A 26,945-nucleotide genomic window follows, 5' to 3' on the forward strand; every position below is an offset into this window, starting at 1 on the left:
CTGGGAAGTATTTTAATTAAGGGTTTCACAATAGTTCGCCTGTTTTAGACAAATTTCAAATTCGGATACAACAACATACGCAACAAAAAGAATAATGTGTTGTAGCAAATCGTTTGAAGTTTCTTCTTTGCTTATTGATCGGATTCGAGAGTCTGAAAGTTACGGCTGCATAATCAACGGTATAACCGGATTAGAAGGCGAATGCAACGTAGGTTCCCTCCGAAAGGCCCTAATTAGATTTTAAGTTGTAATTTCGTGCTAATCAGCATAGGCGAATGGTTGTGAAATGGCGTTATAATGGATATCTGTGTTAGTGTCGCCTTTGGAGCAACTGGGCTCGCTTGCATTCTCCTCTAACACTCTCGCCGACCCCATTAAAACTTACACGACCCAGGCTAAGGATATGACAAATAATATTTTAGAAACTTCTTACTCGACAAACTTTTTCATTACATGCAACTTCCACAAAGTTGGATTGTAGAACACTGGCGATAATTAAATTTTCGTCCACCTGTAATGGAGTTTGTAACTGCATTTGCATTCTAAATTATAACAGAAAAATCACTGCGTTGCTTTCCGGAATAATTATTAGTCCGACTAGATCTTTAATTTAGGGGAAAAAATGTGATTCTTACGGTCTTGTCGTTTTGACATTTGTCATGCCGCAGTCGAATAAAGCACGGACGTGACTCCGCCGAGACACTGCATATCGTGTTGAAAAATTAGGTCGGAAAAAAATTCGGTGAACGGTGATCCTCATCAGACTTCGTCGTCTCTTAATATAACTATTAACCAACCTAATTCTCAAGAACGGGGAAAAGCCGAGCTAAGATAAATGTTTAACAGGCCCTGTCTAATTCATTTCACAAATTTAAATCGTAATTTGTTAAATTGTGCCTTAACAATGCGAAATTTATGGTACCCGCTAAACTTTTGACAATTCCCCCGGCTCCGGCCATTTTTCTTTCCGTGTTGACCGTACCTACATCATGCAGGTCATGGACGTCGTCGTTTTTACAACTTATCCCGCCAATAATTTCTCGTTTTTTACTTTTACCGTTGTTTTTATAGACTTCCAGGCCCGACTCCCATCCGACGCGATATTAAAGAAGTAATAGACTTATTTCGCAGAGTGACAGCTTTGATTAAATGACAGCCCTCGAGGATGAATACACGTCGGAACGCATTGTCGGATGTGGCACATAGTGCGAGTGAGGGATGTGCACTCTGCCATCGACCTGATTTGATAAAGTCAAAAGCGCAAGGGATTTGATCAATTTTTTGACAATTTGGAAATATTCATACACCAATTGTTTATTAACAGCAGAATACAGTAGATGCCTCGGACGTAACAGTCAATTTAACAAATTCCATCGGCAGTTCATTTAAATTTATCCTCAAAGTTGGCCTTGAAGAGTCGATTGTGAACGCACCACTCATTAAAAACACAACCAACGCAAAAAGTGAGGTTAGATTGAAACAGCTGATACGAGAGGCTAAATGACCCAGGCCATTCCATTACTTGTGCGCAAGTCCTATAATTTTGCGCGTTATTTAAATTTGACATTCACGGACTTAGAAAATATTATAAAATCGTAACTGTGGTCGAATACATTTTTACCAGCTTCTTCTTTATTTCTTTCTAATTGATTATTACCATACCATTCATATCTTTTACGACAATTTCATTACACTCAAATTTTAGATTATGTGTTTCCCTTAGATGAGCAATTAATCCCTTACTTTGCTGAAAGGAATTACTATAGCCATTCTCCAAGCAATTAAAGCTCCAAACACTTTTATCATACGATACAGGGTTTGTCTGTATTTTGTGAACGTTTCACTCGCGTTTTAAAATGGCCCACGCGTGCCAAAAAAGGACCAATTTACACACAAACTCGTCAAATAAACTACTATTTTAGAATTTGCACCCTTGTTTTAATTTTTAAATAAAAAAATTAAATTTTCAAAGTCTAGGGAATTTTGTATTATGTAATTGGTAATTCAAGGTAACGGATGCAACTACATCTGCAACATATGATAAAAAAGTAGAGTTTGAAAATTAATATTGGAAGTTTTTTGGTGTAAATGACAATAATACACTGAAATATTGATAAAAATTTTCTTAGAGATCTATTAAACTACGAGTGCTTTAAGAGATAGACCTATTAGAGACGCAGATACAAACATAATTATATCTTTAGTCTGTGTTCTACTCATCTACTGTTCTTTGCCTTTCGTGCAGCACGCGGTACAGTACCATGAGGTACATGTAACAACAAAGCAGTAAAGCACCCACTAACGTATGCGTATTGGTAAGGATCGCCCTGGGTTATTTAGCCTCTCGTCAGCTGATCCGTGATCTGTAATCCGTGGTGCGTTCACAAACGACTCTTCAACGCCTACTTTGAGAATAAATTAAATGAACACCCGATATGTATTTCCAACAAAATCTGCTGGTGACGCAGTCTTTTGGTCAAAATTTTGTTTCGGCGCGTACATCATTTGGAAAGAAATTCTCCGTAATCCCGAATCCATTAAAAATTGAGAGGACATCCCGCGTTCTGAAACTTAAACCATTTACATATTGATGTTTTTGTAATAGCTCGGTCGTACGCCGTCACGTTTCCCCCTTGCAGATCGCATCAAATTTAAAAACTGTCCAAACATGCGACAGACGTTGCAATTTTTTTCCTTGACCCGCCGCCATTTGCCATCATCAGACAAAACATTACTCCAGCCGGGATTGTTTGGAGTAGTTATTAGGGTTAGCCGAGATATCTAAATTAGACCATTCATTTCCATATTTAACAGGACACCGACGATCATCTTGTATGAGTTGCACAGATTTAACTCTAACAACTGAATAAAGTGTAGGCGAAGCTCATCGAAATTGAATATTCATATGTTAGTGTGCTTTTGACCCAGTTCGGGACAGGATGAGAGTCTTTATACTCTGTTCCATTCCCGTTCCAACTTCGGATCTAATTGCCTCCACTACATTGCGAGATTAACGCAACGAGAACTCGGATGATTATCACTTTTAACACTGATGAAGAGGCTGAACGATTAATCACTGTTGGGTGGTGATATTAGCCGTTCAAATGATATAGTCGTCTTTGTATAACTACTTAAAAACTTTATTGTATGACAAAATGTTGATGTACAAGTGTTAAGTACCAAGGATAGTGGTAGACTCTGGTTTTTGCCGCTATATCTCGACTTAAATAAGGGTGGGTGATTTCACCCCTCTCACAAAGAAAGTAGGCAGGACTACCTGCTACAGTACCTGTTTCTAACAATAACGTTCAAAATTACATTATTTTGTACATATACCGCCCCCCTTGAAGGCACGGACTTCAAAAATATTGGAATTAGCAAAGATCGAACATGGTTATTAGAAAAAGGATTGTTACATAATAAACATGACAAAAAACATTAAAAAATACAAACATTGAAGTCAATTGTAAAAAAAGGGTTAATGCATAATTATAACAAATATTTACACGATACAAACATAGTCTATTCATTCGCTGGCAGAACGCACACCTTTCGCGTGGCTCTTTTGAAGATGCCATTGACAGTCTTTACGGACACTACGCGCACAACACCGTCACTTCCGGGATGAAGTTCTACGATGCGTCCCAATTTCCATTGTAGTGGCGGCGTGTTGTCCTCAACTAGGATCACCATGGAACCAACTTCCAAGGCGGGGGTGGACGGTCTGGAACCGGAACCACGGAGCTGCTTGGAACGATTGATGTTTTGAACAAGGTACTCCCTTTGCCAGCGGTGCCAAAAGTGCTGCCTCATCTGTTCCACTCTTTGCCATTGCGTCAATCGGTTGATCCTCGTCGTCGTAAGATCTCTTTCGCTTATAGAAGTTAATGGCTCTCCGATGAGGAAGTGACCAGGGGTTATGGGATTAAGGTCATTAGGATCGTTACTCAAGGGACACAAGGGTCTGGAGTTTAGGACTGCTTCAATTCTTGTTAACAGGGTATACAATTCTTCGTAGGAAAGCACGACTTCTCCAATTGTTCTCTTTAAATGACCTTTAATGGATTTTACGTTTATTTCCCAAATACCGCCCATGTGCGGGGATCTGGGGGGAATGAAATGCCACGAGATACCCTTATTAGCCAGATTTTCTGTAATTTGACTAAATGAAGCTGACTTTAGAAATGTTCTTAGTTCCAGTAATTCTCTATTGGCGCCAACGAAATTTGTAGCATTGTCCGAATAAAGATGGTACACATGACCACGTCTTGATATGAAGCGTTTTAGCGCATTCAAAAAGGTTTGAGTCGTTAAGTCACCAACTAGTTCTAAATGCACGGCTTTAGTTGAAAAACAGACAAAGACGCAAATATATGCCTTCACAGTACGCTTACTGCGACCACGACATTCCTTGATGTAAATAGGCCCGGCATAATCTACGCCACTGATTGAAAATGGTCTGGTTGGTTCGACACGGGATTTGGGCAAATTACCCATAATAGGATACATAACGCTTGGTTTGACTTTAAAACATTGCAAACACTGGTGCAAAATCTTGCGTACCACACTGCGTGGAGAAATTATCCAAAAATTTTGACGTAACGCGGCTAAAGTTCCCTGAACACCAGCGTGCAGTTGCTCAATGTGCACGTGTTTGACTAATGCCTCAATCAAATGGTGATCGTTTGGTAGCACGATGGGATGTTTGACATCGTAAGTTAAGGATGAGTTTTGCAACCTACCTCCCGCGCGAATTAAATTATCATTCTTGTCGAGAAAAATATTTAAGCACAGTAAACGTGATTTCTTGTTAATCGGTTTGTTTTGTTTAAGGCAAGCTAATTCATCGTTGAATGCAACTTCTTGAATTAAACGCATGATGGCCTTCATGGAATCTTTTAATTCTTCACATGTTAAAGAACTAGAGATTTGCCTTTGGTTTGGCTTCCTACAATTGTTGATGAACCGTAATACCCATGACATTACGCGTTCAGTTTTTTTGTAATTTGAAAATTTTGTAAGAAGCGGTAGTTGTCTTTCGCGAGAATGAATATTGGTCAGAGTGACAGTTCGCCGTTCTGGAATTTCAATATCCGAAAGATTTACGTTAGATACGGGCCAAGTGTCGTTGTTTTCTGACAGCCAATCAGGACCGTTCCACCACAGTTTATTAGTTTTGAGTTGACCAGGTAAAGCACCTCGGCTTAGTACATCCGCAGGGTTACTTTCGCTTTTGACATGATACCAATCTTTCGCATCCGTTAGCGTTTGAATTTCGGAAACTCGATTTCCTACAAATGTTTGTAAGTTTGAAGATGTAGCGTTTATCCATGCCAGAACGACTGTGGAATCTGTCCAGAGAAATTGCTGATCAATTTTGACATTTATCGTTCGTAAAACTGTATTAAATAATCGCGACAACGTTAAGGCGGCACACAGCTCCAAGCGTGGTAACGTAACAGCGCGAAGAGGAGCCACACGAGATTTAGCGCAAATTAAGTGAACTTGATGATTGCCACTATGATCAGTTGTTCTTAGATAGACAGCAGCGCCATATGCGATTTGTGATGCGTCACCAAAACCATGTAGTTGCACCTGTACGGGGCTTGATTTTATTATGTTTCTGGGAATTTCGATTTCGTTTAAGTGAGCGAGTTCTTGCAAGATCTTAACCCATGCACAATAAATAGTTTCAGGTAATAGATCGTCCCATCCAATTTTCAAACTCCAGCACTGTTGAAGGATTATTTTTGCTTTTACTACTACTGGCGCCACAAGACCCAATGGATCGAATACCTGGGCAGTTTTAGACAGGATTTCGCGTTTTGTTAGTCTTTTCGGAATGTCGCACTGTTTTACCTGATAGCGTAACGAATCGTGATTAGGATTCCAAAAAAGCCCTAACGTTTTAGTGTAAGCATCCTTATCGAAACTGACGTTGAGATTAGGCTCGTGACTATCTGGAATTAATGCAGGATGATTGGCGGCCCATTTACGTAATAAGAAACCACCATGAGCTAAAATTTGAATTATTTGATCTCGTAAAGTGATTAGGTTTTCAAGTGAGTCTCCTCCCGTCAGAAGATCGTCTACGTAAAAATCCTGTTGAATTGCTTTAGCGGCTTCCGGGTACTGATTTACGTTTTGAAGAGCTAGTTCTTTAAGACATCTTGTTGCTAGAAAACTGGCCGGTTTTGTACCGTAGGTTAGAGTGGTTAATCTATACGTTTTTAGCGGATCTTCGGTGTTCTCGCGCCAAACAATTCGTTGATAGTCACTGTGATCGGGATGTATTTCTATCATACGGTACATTTTAGCTATGTCCCCGTTTACGACGTATTTAAAAGTTCTGAATCTCAACAAAATTGCAAAAAGCTCTGGCTGGATTGTAGGTCCTGCCATAAGATTGTCATTTAGACTTAATGCATCAGCTGAGCGAAATGACGCGTTAAAAACAACTCTTAACTTGGTCGATGTAGAATCCTTGAGTACCGCGTGATGGGGCAAATATGTACAGTTCGGTTTATTTAATTCGCAACCCGGAACTTCCTCCATGTGACCCAAAGAGATGTAATCCCGCATGAATTGCACATAATCTGATTTTAGTGTAGGCCTTTTGTTTAGGTTTCGTTCCAGATTGTTAAAAAACTTTACAGCACTATCGCGGTTTGACTTGAGAATTGGAGGATCATTTTTTAATGGCAGTTTAACAAGAAACTTTCCGTTTGTTTGTCTGCACGTATTTTGAATAAAATGTTGCTCGCACATAATCTCTTCATTTGAAAAGCATTTTTGTTCGGAAGGGTTGCTGCATTGTTCTAGTTCGAAGAATTTCTGCACCTGGTTCTCTAAAATGTCGGTTACCGACGTTAGAGAAAGCGAGCAGGTGCTTGAGCTATTGTTATTGTTCATATTTAGTGACCCACCCGCAATGAAACCTAAATGGGTATTTTGCAGCATTAGTTTGTTATGGTTCTTCAGTGTTATTTCCTTGCGGTCTTGACATAAAAGGTTCCAAAACAAATCAGCCCCGATAAGTAAGTCTACTGGTGCAGTTTCTAAGAATTTCGGATCGGCTAGCTGTAATTCCTTTGGAATATTTATTGCAGACATGTTTATGGTCACCAGGGGAAGATTTTCGGTTATTTTTTCCAGAACAAAACAACTTAAGTTCGCCGAAAACTTATTGTACTGAGACTTGATGTTTACCTGGACGGCCTGTTTGATGTTCGTCGAAATTTGACCAATTCCGCCAACGGTTATATTTACGGCTTTCTGCTGTAGACGTAATTTTTTGGAAAATGATGACGTAATATAACTGTTCATGGACCCTGCATCCAGGAGAGCTCTACATTTATGTGACTTATTATTACGATCTTCTATGAGAACGATCGCGGTTGATAACAAAACAATTGATGATTGGGACCTCATAGAATGAGCGTTTAAACTTTCTACCTGTGCTGGTGTTTCATTGGTTTGCGTGATTTGTCTTTCTTTGTGAAGCAGCGTATTGTGGCTTTGATTGCATTTACGGCATTTGAATTTGGACTGACAGTTGTTAACAAAATGATTGGTTCTTAGACAATTAAGACATAACTTCAGGTTTCGAGCTTGAGCGTTTCTTTCCTCTACATTTAATTTTGTAAATTCATTGCATTGAAAGATTGTATGATCGTCATTTTTACAAAATGTACAATGTAGTTTGTTTGTGGCAACATAAGATGTAGTGCTTCGTTTTTGTGACATATTGTTTTTTGCATTATTGTGATTCGGATTGACGTTCGATTTGGGGTGCAATAGATTTAAGGATTCCAACAACTGACATTTCTTTTCTAAAAATTCGATCGTTTGACCGTAAGTTGGAACCTCGTCGGTTAATGTAGCCTGCCATTCTCTTGCAAGATTGTCGTCTAATTTGTCCACAATTATTACGACTAGAAGAGCGTGCCAAGTATCAATCGGTACTTCTAGCTGTCTTAACGCGGCAACATTTGAATTCAACATATCTAAAAAACACCTAAGTGACGAATGCGAGGCTTTAATTACTGGTGCCTTTGTGATGGCTATTATGTGATCGTGAACGATCAGCCGTTTGTTGCAGAACCGTTTCTTTAAGATATCCCACGCTACATTATAATTTTCTGATGACACCGTTAATGACTCGACTGCTCGCAAAGCTTCACCAGATAAACATGATCGCAAATATTGGAAACGTTGACAGTTGTTTAGCATGTTGTTTTCGTCTTCAATAATGGATTTAAATGAATTTTGAAATGACAACCATTCCTTATAGCAACCAGTGAAAGATTTTAAATTTAAAGTTGGCAGATTCAATTTGATTGATTGATCACGATTAGAGCAATGTGAATTAGCGCTGGAACAACTACCGTTAGGATTCGCTGTGGCCGCAGTGTGCGGTGGAGGCGTCGTTTGTCTAATTTTTGTTTGAATTGATGATAATACATCGAGATACTTTAAATCAATTTCGTCGCGGTCCTGAGTCTGTGTCTCAATCGCCTCTGATGAAAGATCGAGTGATTCAATTTCAGTCTGTACCTCGTCATATTCTTTGAATATTTGTTCGATGAATGTTTTTCTAGTTTCTAGTGGAGACACATCATTATCATTTGATTGAAAATTAGACACAAAGTTCTGAATACGCGTAATTCTAGCTTTTAATGAGGTTCTTTTCCTTTTTAGAGCCTCTAATTTGGCAATTGATTCATCTAATAAGGATGTCTCGGGCATAATGATTGATTTGATTTACGTGGTCGAGATGAAAATTTGCGAAATTAGGAACAATAGAAAAAATCGTACGTAGTAATGCAGTTTGGAAGGGAAATTGAAAGGATTGAGAGCCACTAACCTTTGTTGATGTCTTGAGTGATGATCGCTTCGCTGCTACCCAATTCGGTGACTATTCGTGCTGCCCTTTTGCCCTTGCTGAAGGTGACGAAATCGTTGCTGCCCTCTGGGTGTCGAAACTGTTTCTTGAATTGTTGTTGTATTACACTTGTTATTACACTAGACGACCGTCGTGTGATATGGATTTAATCATCCGGCTCGAAGGACCAAAATTATGAACGATTAATCACTGTTGGGTGGTGATATTAGCCGTTCAAATGATATAGTCGTCTTTGTATAACTACTTAAAAACTTTATTGTATGACAAAATGTTGATGTACAAGTGTTAAGTACCAAGGATAGTGGTAGACTCTGGTTTTTGCCGCTATATCTCGACTTAAATAAGGGTGGGTGATTTCACCCCTCTCACAAAGAAAGTAGGCAGGACTACCTGCTACAGTACCTGTTTCTAACAATAACGTTCAAAATTACATTATTTTGTACAGAGGCCATTCTAAGGAGTTTTGCCGGTACTTGTATTGTAGTCGCGTCCTAATGGGCACAAGTCTGCTCCTTCGGACTAAAAGAATTTTCTGTTTATTCCTTTGAACGATTTCCGTTTCATTTCTTCGAATGTAGTGCTGCACGTCGATGAAAACATAATTTCATTTTACGTATTTGCACAATGCGCCTTATTTGACGTAGTAAGTAGAAGGTAAATAAAAATTTGTTAAATGGATATGAGCTGCTAGCACAAACACGATTCTTCTGAATAATAATAAGACTGGTGCGACTCCGAAATGAAAATACATTAGCTTCTTGCCGGAAAAACAAACTTATTAGAGCCATTTTCGCAAACGCAACGCTTTTTTCTCCGATAATTGTAAAATACTGAAAGCCCAATTTGAGAGACAGCGAAAAACTGTGGCTCCTTCTTTATTTTACACATTATCGCAGTGTTTTCTTGAACGATTCAGCTTTGTTATTCAGCTCTTTGTCTTCGATTTGCATCAGACTATCAAATTAATCCCTTGGATTTGAAATTGGGACGTCCTAACCTACGTCTTGAATTCGTGTCTTGACGCTATTCAGGTTTTGTTACGTCAAACAGAACGATTTTGCTAGATTCTGCAATTTCTACAAAGTTTCTATTCAGTTGTGCTTTAAAGCTTTGCTGGATTTGCATTTTAAGCTGAAATGTGATAAAGAACAAAACAAGAAAAACTAAAATAGTGAAGTCACAACTCGATATCATTACCGACCTTTGAGATTCAAAAATTTAAACACAGCTCGTCAAATGTGTAATGTGTAATAAAAAAAAACACATTGGTACATTTTAAGTTGTACTCCTATCTTACAAATGTATTTCCTGTAAAGCTTATCTGTTATTGTATTTCAAACAACTTTTAGCGTTTCATTTTTCATTTTTATACACAAGAATTTTTATAAAAATTGAAGATAATTATTATCATTATGTTATTCATATTTGCCTGTGCATTTTTAATCTTGTAAACACTTCTAAAATGAAATAATTAATGAAATTCCTCCGTCATTATGGAATGGAGTCGCTCCATAAATTTTCGAACAAGTTAATTATAAAGTTAACGACAATTTCTCATTTTTTTCCTTTAATAATTTTCCGGCCAAGGTGTCATGTGGCCGCCGCAAACTTTTAATTGAACCTTAAACAAAATATCGTAAAGGAGGCTCACCGTATAATGACTTTTTAATGACTCTAACACGAAACAGAGGGTGGGTGTATTTCGCACCGTTCACAATAACAATTAGGCAGTTGATCGGGTTGTTCCCGCTCGATATCGAAAAGGAAGTGGAAAATAAAACAGCGGCAGCTAGGAAATTACTAGAATCGTCCAACTTGCCAACTATTTAACGATCTCTTACCTTTCTGACAGTTTTACTATGACCCAGATTGCTCTGGACTAACGATTTGCATTAACCAAGAAAGCGCAAATCTATTACAACAGAGCCAGATTTACATCAAACAAAAGCCTTTTTCTGTGGAACCCCATTTTCCTTTTCGATGAGATAACGTTTTAGGTCCAGTTTACAGAAGCTAAATTAAATTAATCGTAATTAAATGCTAGATTAACTGAACGTAAACACGTGATCAGATTGAACCAATCCAAGTTTCGTTTTCATGAGTTAATCGCCCATTAAAATTTAATTCGAACTAAATATTTAATTCTCTTTCTATAAACTTGCCTGTAAAGTTTCAGTTAAATAAAATTACATATCATGTATTTAAAATGAAAATTTTACTCGACATTTTATGTATCTACTACTAACAGTAAAAAAATTATGTATTGATTAGCACTACTTCCACATACATCGATATTCTCGTACTTAATTAAGATTCAATATAAAAAATTTGACTTCATTCATTCCAATATAGAGAGTCATTAAAAATGATTGTCCCATCGCAGTAGGCGTTGATGACGTAGTTGAATGTGCCGCAAGCTTCATAACATGAGTGAGACTAGTATCGCCGATAAGTGGCGCTACCGCTACCGCTACTGTAAAATTACTAGATATATCTAGTAACTTTACGCTACTGCTACCGCTACCGGCAATCTGTCTACTAGTTTGTCTAACGTTGCGAAGCTGCGGCACATCCAAAATTTGTGTGGATTTTCAACGCCAACTGCGATGGGACAATCATTTATAATGACCTTGTATAATTTTGTTGTGTCGAATTATGTCGAGCCGTCAATAGTTAAATGTCAAATTATACCGTGCGATCAACAATTATTTAGATCAAAGAAGTTTTTGAGCTTTGCGACGTATTTCCAAATCTGGACTTTCAGATGCTCTGGATTGTGGAAGTATTTTTGGTTGCATATATGTTTCAAATTACATTTGGACATTTTTACCGAAACTCGGCCAAACAATGATGACTCTTTTATGTTCTGAAGTAAAAACCATTTTTGCTTTAAATTTTGATTAATAATGACAGTTGTTTGACATTTATTAGCTGAGTTAGCAAAGATACGAAAAATCTGACACTGTCGTAGCCACCCCTTATCTAAGTAATTGTTGATCGCACGGTATATGGAAAAAATTGATTTTTTTTTCTTATGAAATATGTGAACTGTTTTAAATGTTACTCAATCGTACTTTAAATTTTATCGCATTAAAGCATTGCAAAATAGCGTTCCATACTTATCTTTGATTCAATTCGATAAATATTAGTTAAAGGCCAAAACACTTATATTTTATGATGTTCTTTTATTGAAGTATTAATAAAATTTTGTGCTGATGTTAAGAGTTTACGAAGTCATAAGCAATTTGGGTCGCGAAGCACATTGTTATGATTTTTATACAATCGAATAGAATAAAAATTTTATTGTCCATGAACTGGACCGTTTTTATGTGAGAAATCTGTATGTGAAAATCAAAATAAGTGACCTTCGGGACAAAGTATTGTAACTTTTTCTGATTAGGCGTCCCATATTTAAATTCAAGAAAACTTAATTAATGACAAACAAAAATCATCCCATTCACTTGCCAAGTAATAATTTACACTAAATTAACGTTAACTCAACGCTACAGAAATGAACTTAAAATTTCACATTTGGACATTTTGACTGGCCTCATCTTCTTCGCTCCTTTATAAATCTTTATCACTAACTCCGACCAATTGTCAGGACGAGAGATTATTGTCAGTATTATTATTATTATACCTATCTATTTTGAATCATTTTTGAACTGATACTATCCGGAGTTTCTCTGAACAATGAATCATGCATCGAATCTCAATAACATCATCTCCGTTCGCGTCACAGGTGCAGATTAGGTAAAGTTACAGATGCGTCCCAATCATTCTTCGTGCGTTAGAGTACATATTTTCGTTCGAATCAGATCTGTATTTTTTTTTCCAATTATTTTATTAAGGCCCGGTTTATTCATCTTCAAGTAACTTTATTTGAGCGGTAATTAACAAGGATCCACCAATAGCAGATTCTAAATCATAGCAACTACTGGCCAAATAAACCGGGCCTAAATAAACCAACCTCGTCATTTTTATATGTATATTTTTTTGTCATTCTTCTTTCATATTCTTCTACTCTGATTGTGAACGATTAGCTTCAACAAGTAAATTATAATTCTGGAATAATTCTTCGTAAACACTGGCCTTAATTAATTAAAACAAAAAAGAACGTTTATTTTTTGGTGATTTTTTCTTGACAGGGAGACATAGCGTTACTGAAATCAGTTTGGTGCATGTAGGTGGAAAGCTTTAGAAGGGCGGTTTTCAGTGGCAAACATCCAATATGAAGCAGTGCCTGATTCAGTTGCGAGTCGCGTGTCGTCGGTGAGAAATTAAATGAGCAGGTCGATACCGAACCGTCAGAGATTGCCTGGAGATGTATCCTGAAGGATCGCACCCAGGTCTCTCTTCTTCCATTTCATTTACAAGTGCCCAACTTCACCCATATAAATCCGGCCGCCTTCGCCATCCAAGAACGAAACCACTCCGACTTTTAGCCCTGCAATCTAGAACTTTCCTCACCCCCATAATTAAAGCGTTACAAACTATGAATTGCGATTCCGGATCTCGCTCCTGTTTCGAGTGGATTTTCCGAGTGCTTTCGATAGTTCCATTTAATCGCGGATTTTTACTCCCACTGATTTACATCGGTCCTTTTTTATAATTGGAAGGGCGTGGGTGGATGATAATAAAACGGGACTTTGTTAAAGGGTGATCTTGCGCTTGCGGTCGCCGTTATTGGCAGATCTCTTAACTTGATTGGTCAATCACATTCTCGGACGTCAAGCAGATCTAGACCCCTGTCCTTTATTTCGGGCCATAAACCGGTGACTTTTTCCGTCGTTCGCTGTTTGTTTCTTTGTCTCGGTTCCGGTGAAAAAGGGAAGACCGTCGAGCCGTGTCCGAGCCCTCTTTAATTTATAATACTTAGGCAGACTTCGCTGACCAAGCTTTTCATCCAGAAAATCTAATTGATTACTTTTGTTGTACTTATTCGGGAATAGATAGTCGATAAATAAATCGCTTCGACGTACCCAGAGCCAAATTTACAACCTCCGGTTCGTGTTAAGAACGCACCAGTCGCGGCACACGTAAATCATCTCAACACGAAATTATTACGCGATTTTTATCGACCACCACCCGATTGATTCGGTTACGAAACGTTATATTAAAGTCAAATTACGCCCAGCCCCCCGGTTTTCATAAGCTTGCCAAGCCCATCAATAATGATCGTAATTGTTTATTATGTTACCCTGTTCTTCGCCAGTACTAACAATGGCTCGTTCTTCACTTCGTGCCTCAACAAATTCTCGATACAAAAAAGGTAAATGACCCTAAATTGTGAAAAATGACAACGCAATGGGAACATCCACACATAAATTTAGTTTGTGTACTGTAGAGGGTAACAGACGTAGGAATCCAACGAAAACGTTTCACACTTAACAATAAAACGTTCCACCGTAAATTTCTACTAAATTAGAAAGATTACACGCCTGAAATGTAGACAACCAACTTTTATCTCATTTTCTGCTCGACTGATTTGAATCCATTTTAATCGACATCTTTCAGGACATTCATTCCACACCCAAGAACAAAATCGGAATTCATAGATTGTTGTGACAAAGCGGCACATTAAAAAATCCTCCTCTTTCGTTGGGATCACGTCGAAAATTGAGGTACCTATAGTTATCCCAGAGCTGCAGCGATTTTATGGCAGGGTACCATTGACAATAGGTTTAAACCGCAAGTACAACCCCTAATCGTAAATTCGTCCAAGTACTACCCTGTAAACTGACAGGTATAGAACAAAAATGATGATTGACAGGGGTCTCTTTATGCCGCTTATCGGCATCTCAACAGGCGTAATAATTACTGTTGCCCTGCCATAAAATCGCTGCAGCTCTGGGAGAACTATACAGCACCAGATACCTAGGCATTCTACCGGTTATTGGAAATTTACACTAAATGAATCTTTTGTAATGTTTAGAGCGAAAGCGAAAATGTTTAAAATGACTGACTAGCATTCAGCAAATCTTTCGAAAAGTCAAACACTACGTGCCTTTACAAACACGCCGAGGAGTTATGATGCAATTTCCGGTTCTATTTTATTATTGCACCGTACACAATAATGAGTTTCTCCGGGAAACAACGTTTCCAAGTTTCATTCGACATTTTATTAGGGTTCGTTTATAAACAGAGAACTTAAAAAAAGAATAAATTTAACGCGTTGTCTCCTGTTCAGAACCAACACAGTAAGTGCTTGATTTTAGAATATGAGTTCAGAATTTTAAAAATCCAGGAAAGAAAATCTTTTAAAATATAAAAGGTAATTGGTAATTGGTGGTAATAAAGCTATTCAAAATTTAAAAAAAATCAGAGACGCATAGACTATGGACATGTATAACATTATAAAAATGAAGATCATCTCAAGAAAGACTCATAAATAGAAAAAGAAAGCTTTCTTCCATATTGACATTATTATAAGAATTTTAAAAATATCAATCAGCAAAAAATAGTGTGAGACTAAGTTCACATCCAAAGAATCAATACAAAAAATTGATTGTCACCCTGCGGACAATCCGGACCAGTGAAAGGCGTTACATCTGTGCATCTTAGTACAATCGTGGGCAATAAATTTTGGTCGTAATGTCAATTCAAAATTTGGTTAGATTGTCACAAATTAAAAATTTTTCCCTGCCTGATTATGCCCGTGTCAACAAACTGTCAAAAAATGAACAAAAAATGGCAATTAATGTCATACAACATGATGATAGGTTATGATATTTATGACTGTTTTACAATGGAGCATTTTCCAGTGCGTCAAAGAATGACATTGATGACCAAAATTTAGGTATTGCTCGCGACTGTACAAATCACTGCGTTAATCAACTTTGTAATAAATAAGGGAAAAACAATTATTCATAATCACTAATCACTATTGATACTTACATTAACTGAACGGCAGACGGAAGAAAAACAGAGGTTATGTAAAGTCCATTCACGTTGGATTTTCCCTGTCAAATTGTTGTCACGTTGCAAGCCTGCGCCTCCTTTCCTAGTAATTTTTACATTATCGTGTTTTATTCGTGATAGAGCGATTTGACGTCTTTAATTTTGAATGTTCGTTTGACGTGTGAAATAAAGTCACAGATTTTTTAATAAAATTCTATTCCTGGGTGATTTTACCACGGCGAAAAGAAAAAAGGTTAGTTTTAAAATTGCGTTAACCTTCCACAACTGACGTAGTGTGACGAAACCCGCAAGCTAATACGGACTCAAGAAAAAATAGCTTCAGTTCGAAAATTAATTAGTTAGAATCCTTTAATATTTAACGTATTGTATGTATTAACATGATTATAATCTATTTACGACCTTTATTGAGCAGTTTTAACAATACAACGTTATTTTAAAGGTAATATGTACATCGAAAAAACTTAAATTAGAAAAAAATCATTAAAAATCAAAATACGCCTTTCTTTTGTGGTATGCAATTGTAACAATACATTCTTGAAACGTCACAACCACAATCAAAACGTATAAGTGTCTCTGAATAACTGAAATTTTATTGCCAAATTTGTTCCATCATTTAGATGCATTCCTTACTTCCATCGCTTCCAATGAAAAAAACTTCACACAATTTCCTATTGGGTTCATTTTCTATAACTTATTCTGGTTCCTCATCACTTATCATGTTTGTCGCAGAAGGTTAAGTAAATGTAGTCATTAAGGGTTTTTTCACTTAATCAACAACGCAAGCAGAAAAATACAACACCAGTAGGTAGGAGTTAGGTACCTATTGTATGTTCCTAATCCTATCATACCGATTAACAATTGACACTATTTTTACTTTTTAGTGCAAATGATAACCAAATGGATGTATCTATTATTACCTATTGTTATCCCCTAAAAAGTTTAATAACATTATTTGAAAAATGACTGTTTCTTTGCTGACAGCGAATAACATAACCTCTACAGTCTACGAATGATTTGGTTACTTTATCAGCCCGTATTGGTGACATACACAGCTAAAGCATTTTTGAACTAAAAATCACACCGCCACAATATTGAATTATTTGACCTTGACTAGGAAAATCCAACGTGAATGGACTTTAAGTCCATTAATGACAGGTTTTTAATAAAGACTGTTGTTAGATGAAAAATCATAGAATATAGAAAAACTGAAGAAAACACAAGCAAAATAACTAAGACGTCGAACTCACAACTGACGCTAAGATTTAATAATTTTACATTTGATTGTTGACATCGGATTTGACAGGTTTAACAACTTGACAAGAAAGACTATTTGAGTTGGTAATACCGAATTTTATTTTTAAATGGTATAACTGGAGTAACTTCCGCATCATTGATAAGTAACGTTTGACATTTTAAATTAAATAAAACATGCTGGTGATTGCTGAATCTGTTCGAGAACCTAAAAATAAGAGTTAATTTATGTTTAGAGCAAAATGGAGGGCACTTCGGGCATTTTCTTCAGTTAATTTTTAGACAATTGTTCTGAATTATTTTTTACCGTTAATCTTTACTTTCATAACCTTAACCTAGCATTTTGTCGCTGTTAATGTGACGTCAAATATCTGTCAAATAAATCAACAAAACATATCCGATTGCAGTGTTGCAAATAGTCGAAGAAAAAATTTTTCTTAATTGTATTGCCAACTCAGACAGTCCTTCCTGCTCACCCGTAGTTCGACACAATAAAATTATAGAGTCGCACAATTCCACAGGACTGATAACGTTCCTTAATAGACAGTTTGTACTACATATTATAAATTATTATTATATGCATATGTATAGTAAATTAGCACACTACAACAATGATATTTTCAACAAATTATATTTTATTCCGGAAACTGCATCAACTCTGGTTTAATAACCGCATTGTGCACATTTAAAAACTCTTCGATAAAGCGAATTTAATTACGAAATTTTGCATCGCAAAGTTTATACATCAATGCCCAAATTTAAATAATTTCCACTAAAATCGGTAGTCATTGTTTAAATAACGTTACGACTGAATTTAATGAAAGGCTTGTTTATTTATAATGTTTTTGTAAACTCTACATCAAACAAATTTTTTTTAATTGAAATAGTACTCGTAGTTTCAGGTTGCTTCATTCTCATCGGTCGCGTCGACCGTTTTAATATTCAAAACGAAAGTGAGAATTTAATGTTTAATGAGATTTGTGATGAAGGGATGTAACGTAATAAACAACCAGTTAGTTAGATAATTGTGATACATGTGTCACGACGTAAACGCTAGGGGGATGCAAGCACAACTGAATCTGGCGAGCTCTGCAAACTAAGTAGATAAGAGCATGTTTGCTGTACCAGCTTCTGCCATAAAGCTACAAAGATAACCCTACTAGAAATTAAGAAAAGAAAATCGAAAGAAATTATCACGTCTTAAAGTGTGGCAGAAGCAATAACTACCTCAGTTGGTATTCTAACTTGAGTGTGTTTTGTCGATTCGTTCATTTTTAATCAAAAATCAAAACGTTTTATTGTTGACCTCTTTTTATTATCTTCGTGTGGGAAATAAAGTGGTGTCACACGTGTGCCGATCGAGGCAAGTGTCAAAGTTCCGACGGGAAGAGCTTCCACATCAACTCAAAGTTACACAAGTGCGATAACCAAGACTCCGCTCTCGTATATACCTCCAAGGCGACATATATTGTAGCGAAGTCTGTGTAAGGCAACATGTTTTGCGCCCACTCTATAGAAGGGGGCGGCTTTAATCTGCCCGAGCGGAATTACACCCACACCCAGAACCTTTGTCTCTACAGATGACTTCCAACAAACTCGCGGAATTGTCTTTTAAAGACTTCTTTTGTTAGGTCTTCTTGACGTATCTGATCCACTTGACGGGACAAGCGACGTGCAAATTGCGACGCTTTGTTTGCGAACTTATCATTCGCAATGACAAAGAACGAGTTCATCAAAAATTGAAAATTAACTTTTTGTAGTGTTGCAGAACGGGAGAGGTTATTAATGTTGGGATGCCCTTTAAAGACGGGTTTTGCGAGAGAGCTCGTACGAACACGCACACCTCCATAACTAAATCGAAACTGCACTCGAGAAACAAATAATCGAACAAGTAAATCAAGATAACAAGACAATGATGAGGCGCTCTAGCGTGACCATTAATCGGACCCTGGGTCGAAGGTTCTAACGACGCACCATCAATACACGAACAGATGAGAGCCAGGTTTCCAGATTTCCTATTAACGAAATGCAGCCGCGCTCTCATGGAAATTGTGCACAAGTGAATTATTGATTAGAGCGCTTTTATGTCAAAAGTTAATTATGTATAACAGTTTAAAAATAACAAACATCACATTATCCCCCATAAAACCGTACGTAGTGTATTTAATAAATCTGAATGTCTCGATGTCTAGACACTAGTTGTGCGATTCATTTAATTAACAAAACAAAAAACGACATGATTATAACTTCACTCGTTCGGTAATAGAAAAATCGATCAGTGTGTAATGTTTAGAATACCCTATTTTTAAATGATCTAATGCTCAAATCAAATTTTCTTTTTTGTTCGACACTGTCAGAATTTGAGAATTTACTCCTATGTGAACGGATTTTGATTAATGTCACAACTTGTCAAAACGAAACGTCAAGCTAATTTTAAAGGTTTTAAGCGATTTGGAGCCTTTAAGGGGCTCGTCGAACAAAAAAACGTTGTATTCAACTCGTTCGTGTGTAAATTGGGCCTTTTTTGGCACGAGTGGGTCTTTAAAACGCTCGTTTCACTCGCGTTTTAAAATGGCCCACTCGTGCCAAAAAAGGCCCAATTTACACACAAACTCGTCAAATAAACTACTATTAAACCACGAATTTCAAATTTCAAGCGAGATTGCTGCCCGTTTAAAAAATTGAACTTTACACAATTTAAGAATAATTAATTGGGGATTTCTTATTAACGACACATGTGAAATTTAAATTTATGTAATCATTACACAATCATATCGTGATCTGTCCTCGAGCAAGTAAAATAATGTTTCCGTCTCACAATATTTTCTTTTGTGGATCACCTTTCTTCTCCCATCGGTTTAAAATTTACGCATAAAATGCTGCTTTTTTGAAAATCTTTGTGAAAATCGGACTTTGGACGCTAAAGCAAATTGAACAACCTAATTTTAATCCCAATTTAAAAATAAAGATTACCATTTTAACCCGAAAACATACAATTCTAAATTTGACACACTCTTTAAACAACGTAAGTACATTTGACAGCCAATATTCTAGAAGAGTAATAAAGGATCTTGTTAGATGTTACATCGTTTCTTACTTCCGTAACCTCTTCATCGATTATCCAACTCAGAAACGTAAAGTTCAAAATTAGAACTCTGGCTCGTAAAACACGAATTTGTGTATGAGCTATAACTTCGGGAAGAGAAGAGGGAAACAAATTACTTCGAAACGGTTTGATTTAAGCACATGAAACTTTGTGCATGTAAAAGACAGTTATGCAGGTTTGGGAACAAGTTGTAACTTCCCGTTAACCTTTTTGTTAACTGCATTTCAGCTGAAAACAATCGTTGCGAATATTACGAATTAATTATTATCTTGTTTTTTGATTTTTTTAATAATTGTCAAATTTGATACATCTGGCTTTAATATACGGTGCGATCAACAATTATTTAGATCAAAGAAGCCTTTGAGATTTTGGACGTATGTCGACAGATGCTCTGGAATGCATTGAAGTATTTTTGGTTGCATATATAGTATAATTCAGAATAAGTGGCATCGCGATAGGCGTTGATTCTCTAAAGTGAACTTTATGTAATGTCAAAAAATTTAGTAAACATGTGAAACCGTCATTACTTTATTCTGAGGTTATGCGTTACATAATTTTGACATGGTTTTCACCCACAGCAGAGATAACCCCCAGACAAATAATACACTTTTCATAAATGAAAGAAGGAAATTCCAAATACTTATAACAAGAAAATAAACACAAAACGATTCCAATGAAAATCGTACGACACTCATTAATGACCAATAGAAAAATTAGTTCACGAGCCATAACCATGGCAACAAAAAAATTTCTTGGAAATTTTTTGTAGGTAGACCAACCTAACTGTGATTAATAAGTGGAAATTTTTTCAGCCAATCAAAATCATTTATTTTGTTGTCTTGGTTATGGCTCGTGAACTAATTTTTCTATTGTCTTTAATGAGTGTCGTACGATTTAAAAATTTATAATTGAAGAAGCATAATGTCCGTGTCGTTGCGATTTTCTTACCGAATATACCCTCGTGCATTGATTAATATCCGGAAATTTTATTCTCATGCATTTCCAAAACGTAATTAATACGTTTTAGAAATGCATTCGAAAAAATTTCCGGAAATAATCAATGCACTAGGGATATTATAAGTGATAATATCAAGGCCAAATTAAAAGCGAAGGTTACCAACAGCATCGAAACTAGGATATTATTAGCAAGGGTCTTGCTGCCAACGTAAATTTGAATTTCCAACGCCTACCGCGATGCCACTTATTCTGAATTATAATATACCTTTCCAATTTTAATTTGGAAATTTTTGCCGAAACTCGGTCAAACAGGCAACAGCGCTGTATATATATCCATTCTCCGTTATTGAAAAGAACGTAACGGAAGTAAGATGAATCTTTTATGTTCTGAAATAAAAACCATTTTTACGTTAAAATTTGTTTCATAGTGACAGTTGTGTGACGTTTCTTAGCTGAGTTAGCAAAGATACGTAAAATCTGACACTATTAAAGTCGTACTCGCCCCTTATCTAAGTATCTAATTGTTGATCGCAACGTATGGTATGTAGTATAGCGTGATCACAAATGAGTGAGTCTGTTGGCAATGAAACAATTGAAAAATATTGGTGTTTTTTTGTCTCGTAATTGGCACTGACCGGATGTTTTAACTTGACACGACATTAAAAAAAATTAGGTTATGGGGGTTATGTTTATGCTATTATAAAATAGAAACTTTGATGGTAAATTTTAAATTTGCCTGCCAACATTGTCAAAGCTGACAACCGGAAATGCGTTCGGAAATGCGTTTAGATTACGGTGATACCAAAATCATTGAAATTTTTATTGTTGCCAACAGATTAAGTCATTCTTGATCACGCTGTATATACTTATACAGGATTATTCATGTAAGATGACGAGCTTAACCAGGTAAAAATGCAACCCAAAATACGTTTTATAAAGTTATCTCAATCCTTATTACGTTATCATAATGCACATAAAACATAGATATAGTCTGTTTTTTAATCAAAGAACCACAATACCGCAATTGACGCCCAAAATAGAGCTGACAACATTGATGAAAAATCTCATCATATAAAAATTGAGGTTATTAGAGATACGAGTATTAGTAACAATTTGAGAGTTTTATAAATGTCTTACTTTGTGAGGCATTTTTAATAACACGTTCAAAGTGGGTTCATGTCGGTTCTGTCATTGTTCAAAAACGTTTTCAAATACAAAATATGAACGAGAAATGCAATGACAGATAAGTATACCTTTCAAACTAATAAAATACCTTCTTGGATTCTTGATTTAATTTTTTAATACCAAAACACAAACACAACGTATGCTCTGCAAAATGTATTTTGGGTTGCATTTTTACCTGGTCAGACTCGTCATCTTACGTGAGTAATCCTGTATTGTTATACGAGTTACCCAAGATAGTCTATTGTCCAAGGAAAGGATTTAGAGCACGAGGAGCATAGCGAGGAGTGCTCCAAAGAAAGGAACGCGTTCGATAACATGTCTTTTTTTAATTAAAAATAATTATGTAGTGACTTTTATTTTAATGGAATTGGGTTGGTATTCTTGAAGCAATGACATTTCATTGAAAATTAAATTTCAAATTGTTCTCAAATTTTATTACAATAATAATCTAACCCCTTAGAAATAGTTCATTTTGATCCTACAATATGTATTGAGATTCATTTTTGACATCACATTTGATATTGACATTTACAGTGATTTTACTACCAATACCAACCCCATATTGAATAATCATTAGAACGATGATGCAATAGCTATTTGTGCAATAAGTTAGGAAATTCAATTTTTTCCGTATTAGGTACGGAAAAAATGGATTTCCTACGTATTGCACACATGGTTTTTTCTACTGGCGTTTGGAAAATCATAAAATTTGGATATTTTTAATATTCTATTAATTATTTCTAAATTAAAAAGCGAAATCAAAATTGTTCTGCTTTTTTTTACCATAGAGAAACAATTTATTAATGAAAAATTGTGAAGGCATTTAAGCTTTTCTCTCAATTAAATACCACTTTTTACGTTACGTATCCCAGAAAACGACCAAAATTGAACTTTAAGTGCTTGTTCACAATGGACATAAGCTTGACATAAGGCATAAGAAATTCATGATACATGCAGTGTATATACTATTAATTTTTACGTAATTTATGAGAAATGACCTCAGTGAACATTATTGTTGTGTACAAAAAGGCATGGAGAATCATATTCAAGTTATATAAATTATTTTCCAATTGCCCAAATTTATATATTATTCTTAGGTATTTCTTATGTCTTATGTTCATTGTGAATAAGCACTTAGTGTTGAAATATTATTTCCGCACTTAGTAGGAAATTTTTCACTTTTGCTAACTCAAATTAGTAAGTATTACAATCTTAAAGTTTTCCAAACTCCAGTAGAAAAAATTGAACTTTGTGCAACTGTTTTCAGTTACACGAAATGTTCTTTGTAACACTGAAATAGGAGAAAAAATATAATTAATTATATATGTGTTGACCAGACACCTTGACCTTCAGGACTGTCTCTATTGTAAAATTTGATAGAACCACCCTGGCTTTTCTTTTTTGGTGCGAGAACGATAATAAAAGAATTATCATAAAAAAAAACAAATAGTTAAGTGTCGGTATCTTAACACACCTAACGTAAAATGAACAAATATTTGATATGTCGGAAAATGTAAACACTGCTTGATTTGGTTATGTTCTTTGATTGATGATTAAAATTATAAAATTTCCAGTGATTCATAATTTCTATGTTCTTCACTTTCTCCTAATGTGCATGCGCTTGGCTCGTTGGTCTAGGGGTATGATTTTCGCTTAGGGTGCGAGAGGTCCCGGGTTCAAATCCCGGACGAGCCCGTCATCTTTTTCGTCCTGAATTTTTTAATCTTTAATTTTATAACTAACAATCTATGAAATATGTATGTATTGCTAAAATAATAATTTATGGTTTTATTAAAATTACTCCTTTTATTTTCAGGACACCAAGACTCAAGTTGAGAACAAACCAATCCCAAATTATATACCGGGTGACTTTGAATAATTACATACCTGCATTTCAGAGGTTTAATTGAGCGTTTCCCTTAACGGGTACACAGTCGCTTTTTGAGCTGTTGCATTGTATAACGCTGTTTACTGTTGGTTTTTGTTTGGGGGTACAACGTGTTAACCAACATACCAAATAATAATAATAATAATAATAATTGAGGCAAATTTAGTGGGTTGGCACTCCCGAATAATTGGTACGCCTAGTCATTTGTGAAAGAGTTGATTCTAGAAATAAATATGTAGTGACAATTTGATTTATTGACTTTTGAACTGTCATATTTGAATTTGTCAAGTGTACCTACGTAAAATCGTAAATGTGTTGGCAACCGAACAATAGTGTATTGAGTTGCAAAAGGCAGTCTATTATCGAACGAGAGGAAAAAGGAACGAGTTCGACAACATGTCTTGTGAAACGAGTGTATAACATGCTATTTGTTCTATTTCGGCTTCATTAATTTAATTTTTTTTAATACATACATACAGTATGAATCAATTGTGGGGTATTTCTGAAATTTTATTAGAAGCAACCAAAAATACTAATTTCACTTACCTCTTGATACTGTGTTTGACATAAATAATAAATTGAATCAAAATTGCGTTTTTGCCTACAAACGTCAAAATGACAATGTGGGAAATTTAATCAGCAAAATGATAACGTAAAAACAAAACTAACGTAAAAATTGTTCAACATGCATTCCATTTTGGAGTAAACACGCATCAACCCTGTTTAAAGAGGACCTTTGAACGTTGTGTAATGTCTCTGGCGTTATGGCCATGCACCCAACACGAATTCTTTGAGTTCATCAATCGTAAGCACAGGTGTTTGGTAGACTCTTTCCCACAAGAAAAAATCTAAAGACGCTGCTAGAACTCCTTTACGTTGTTGTCTTGTTCATTTATTTATATCCAACTGTTCCAACAATAAGGGCTAACACATTTTGTAAAAAATTTAATTAAACAAAAATGTGGCTGAAATTTGGATACTTCTGTAGATACAGATCTGCAGCGACCATGCCATTTTTACGACATAGGTACTTACCCCGTACATGAGAAACAATGTCTACTTTCTCATTGTTTGAGTCATAAGAGTTCATAACCAAGTTTTAGCAAAACTGTCAAGACAAAGTTGACAATTCTCAAAGCAATGCAATCATGGATTAAGGTTTTAATTTTTTTTTAATTACAGATCTAGTGAATGCTGGAATTAGTATTTTTGGTTGCATCAAAGACCATTTCAGAAATACCCCACAATTGACTCATACTGTATAGTGTGTTTTTTAATCAAAGAACCACGACCTGTTGATTTAGGTTTGCAAATATAAAATTTTACTAAATTTAGGAAATTTAATGATATCTGTTGGCTATACCAGCCAACGCCTGTCATTTTTAATGTCCTTGAAAGTACGCAAACTCGTATGTAAAATTTGAACGTGTTATTAAAAATACCTCGCAAAGTAAGATATTTATTAAACTTTCAAGTTAGTTGTTATTAGTTATTGTTAACTTTATTAACATGCTGCGCTTCTAATATCTCTAATAACCTCAATTTCTATATGATGAGATTTTTCACCCTAGGTCAAAAGTGTACAATGTTGTCAGCTCTATTTTAGGTGTAAATTGCGGTGTTGTGGTTCTTTGATTAAAAAACAGACTGTATAATAAATGTATAATTACCTAGTGACTTTTATTTTAATGGCATTTGGTTGGTATTGACGAAGCATTGTCATTTCATTGAAAATTAAATTTCAAATTGTCTCCCAAATTTTTTTACAATAATAATCTACCCCCTTAATAATTTATTTTGATCCTACAACATGGATTCAGATTCAGACCACATGACATTTAACACTGACATTTACTATGAATACCAACCCCATATTCAATAATCACTAGAAACAATGCTATAAAATTGAACTTTGTGCAACTCACAAAATGCTCATTGTTACACTGAAATAGAAAATAGTTATTTGTGCAATAAGTTAGGAAATGTAATTTTAATTTTTTTATTCAATTTTCTTATTAATTTAAATGTTAATTAATTACATATTTCCGTATTAGGCACGCCGTGTACGGAAAAAAATGGATTTCCTACGTATTGTACACATCATTTTTTCTATACTGGAGTTTGGAAGAATAAATTAAATTTGGATATTTTCAATTTTCTATAATTATTTCTAAATTAAAAAGTGGAATCAAAATTGTTCTTTTTTCGTTACTATAGAGAAACAATTTTGTTTATAAAAAAACAAAGTTTGTGAAGGCGTTTAAAGTGTTCGCTCGAGTAAATTTACGGAAATTAAATTATTAAAATGTCTGCTATAGAGAATCGTTTGATATTGAAGAATATGCAAAACAGGTCGAATACCTGAAAAGTAACAGTACACGAATATTGAACAACGTTTTTTGTGTTAGTTTATTGAGGAAAGTCTTAAAAAACATTAATTACTTGTAAATTTTGAGGTTATCATTGACAGATTTCAAGTTATGTACGAGTATCTCAGGAAACGATCAGAATTGAACTTCTAATGTTAAAATATTATTTCCACACTTGTTAGGAAATACATATTCCACTTTTCCTAATTCAAATTAGTATTCAGATATGTTAGTTTTCCAAACTCTAGTAGAAAAATGTAATTCTTGACATTTACAAACCTTGAAAACAGTGAATACGGACGTGCTGACGTTTAACTGTGGAAAGTGAAGACGCCATACAGTCAACTTTTTAATTTTCTTCCT

General features: G+C 35.5%; 1 protein-coding gene and 1 non-coding gene across 2 annotated transcripts; one reads left to right on the forward strand and one right to left on the reverse strand.

Moving 5' to 3' along the window:
* Window positions 1–3,522: 3,522 nt before the first annotated feature.
* Window positions 3,523–4,095, reverse strand: LOC138135052 (uncharacterized). Its single transcript, XM_069053688.1, has one exon. It carries the CDS (start codon window positions 4,093–4,095, stop codon window positions 3,523–3,525), a length of 573 nt encoding a protein of 190 aa, XP_068909789.1.
* Window positions 4,096–23,948: 19,853 nt separating this feature from the next.
* On the forward strand, window positions 23,949–24,020 carry TRNAP-AGG (transfer RNA proline (anticodon AGG)). Its single transcript has one exon. It is a non-coding gene; the product is annotated as a tRNA-Pro (tRNA).
* Window positions 24,021–26,945: the final 2,925 nt, after the last annotated feature.

Source organism: Tenebrio molitor, chromosome 7 (assembly GCF_963966145.1).
Source record: "Tenebrio molitor chromosome 7, icTenMoli1.1, whole genome shotgun sequence".
Lineage (NCBI taxonomy): Eukaryota > Metazoa > Arthropoda > Insecta > Coleoptera > Tenebrionidae > Tenebrio > Tenebrio molitor.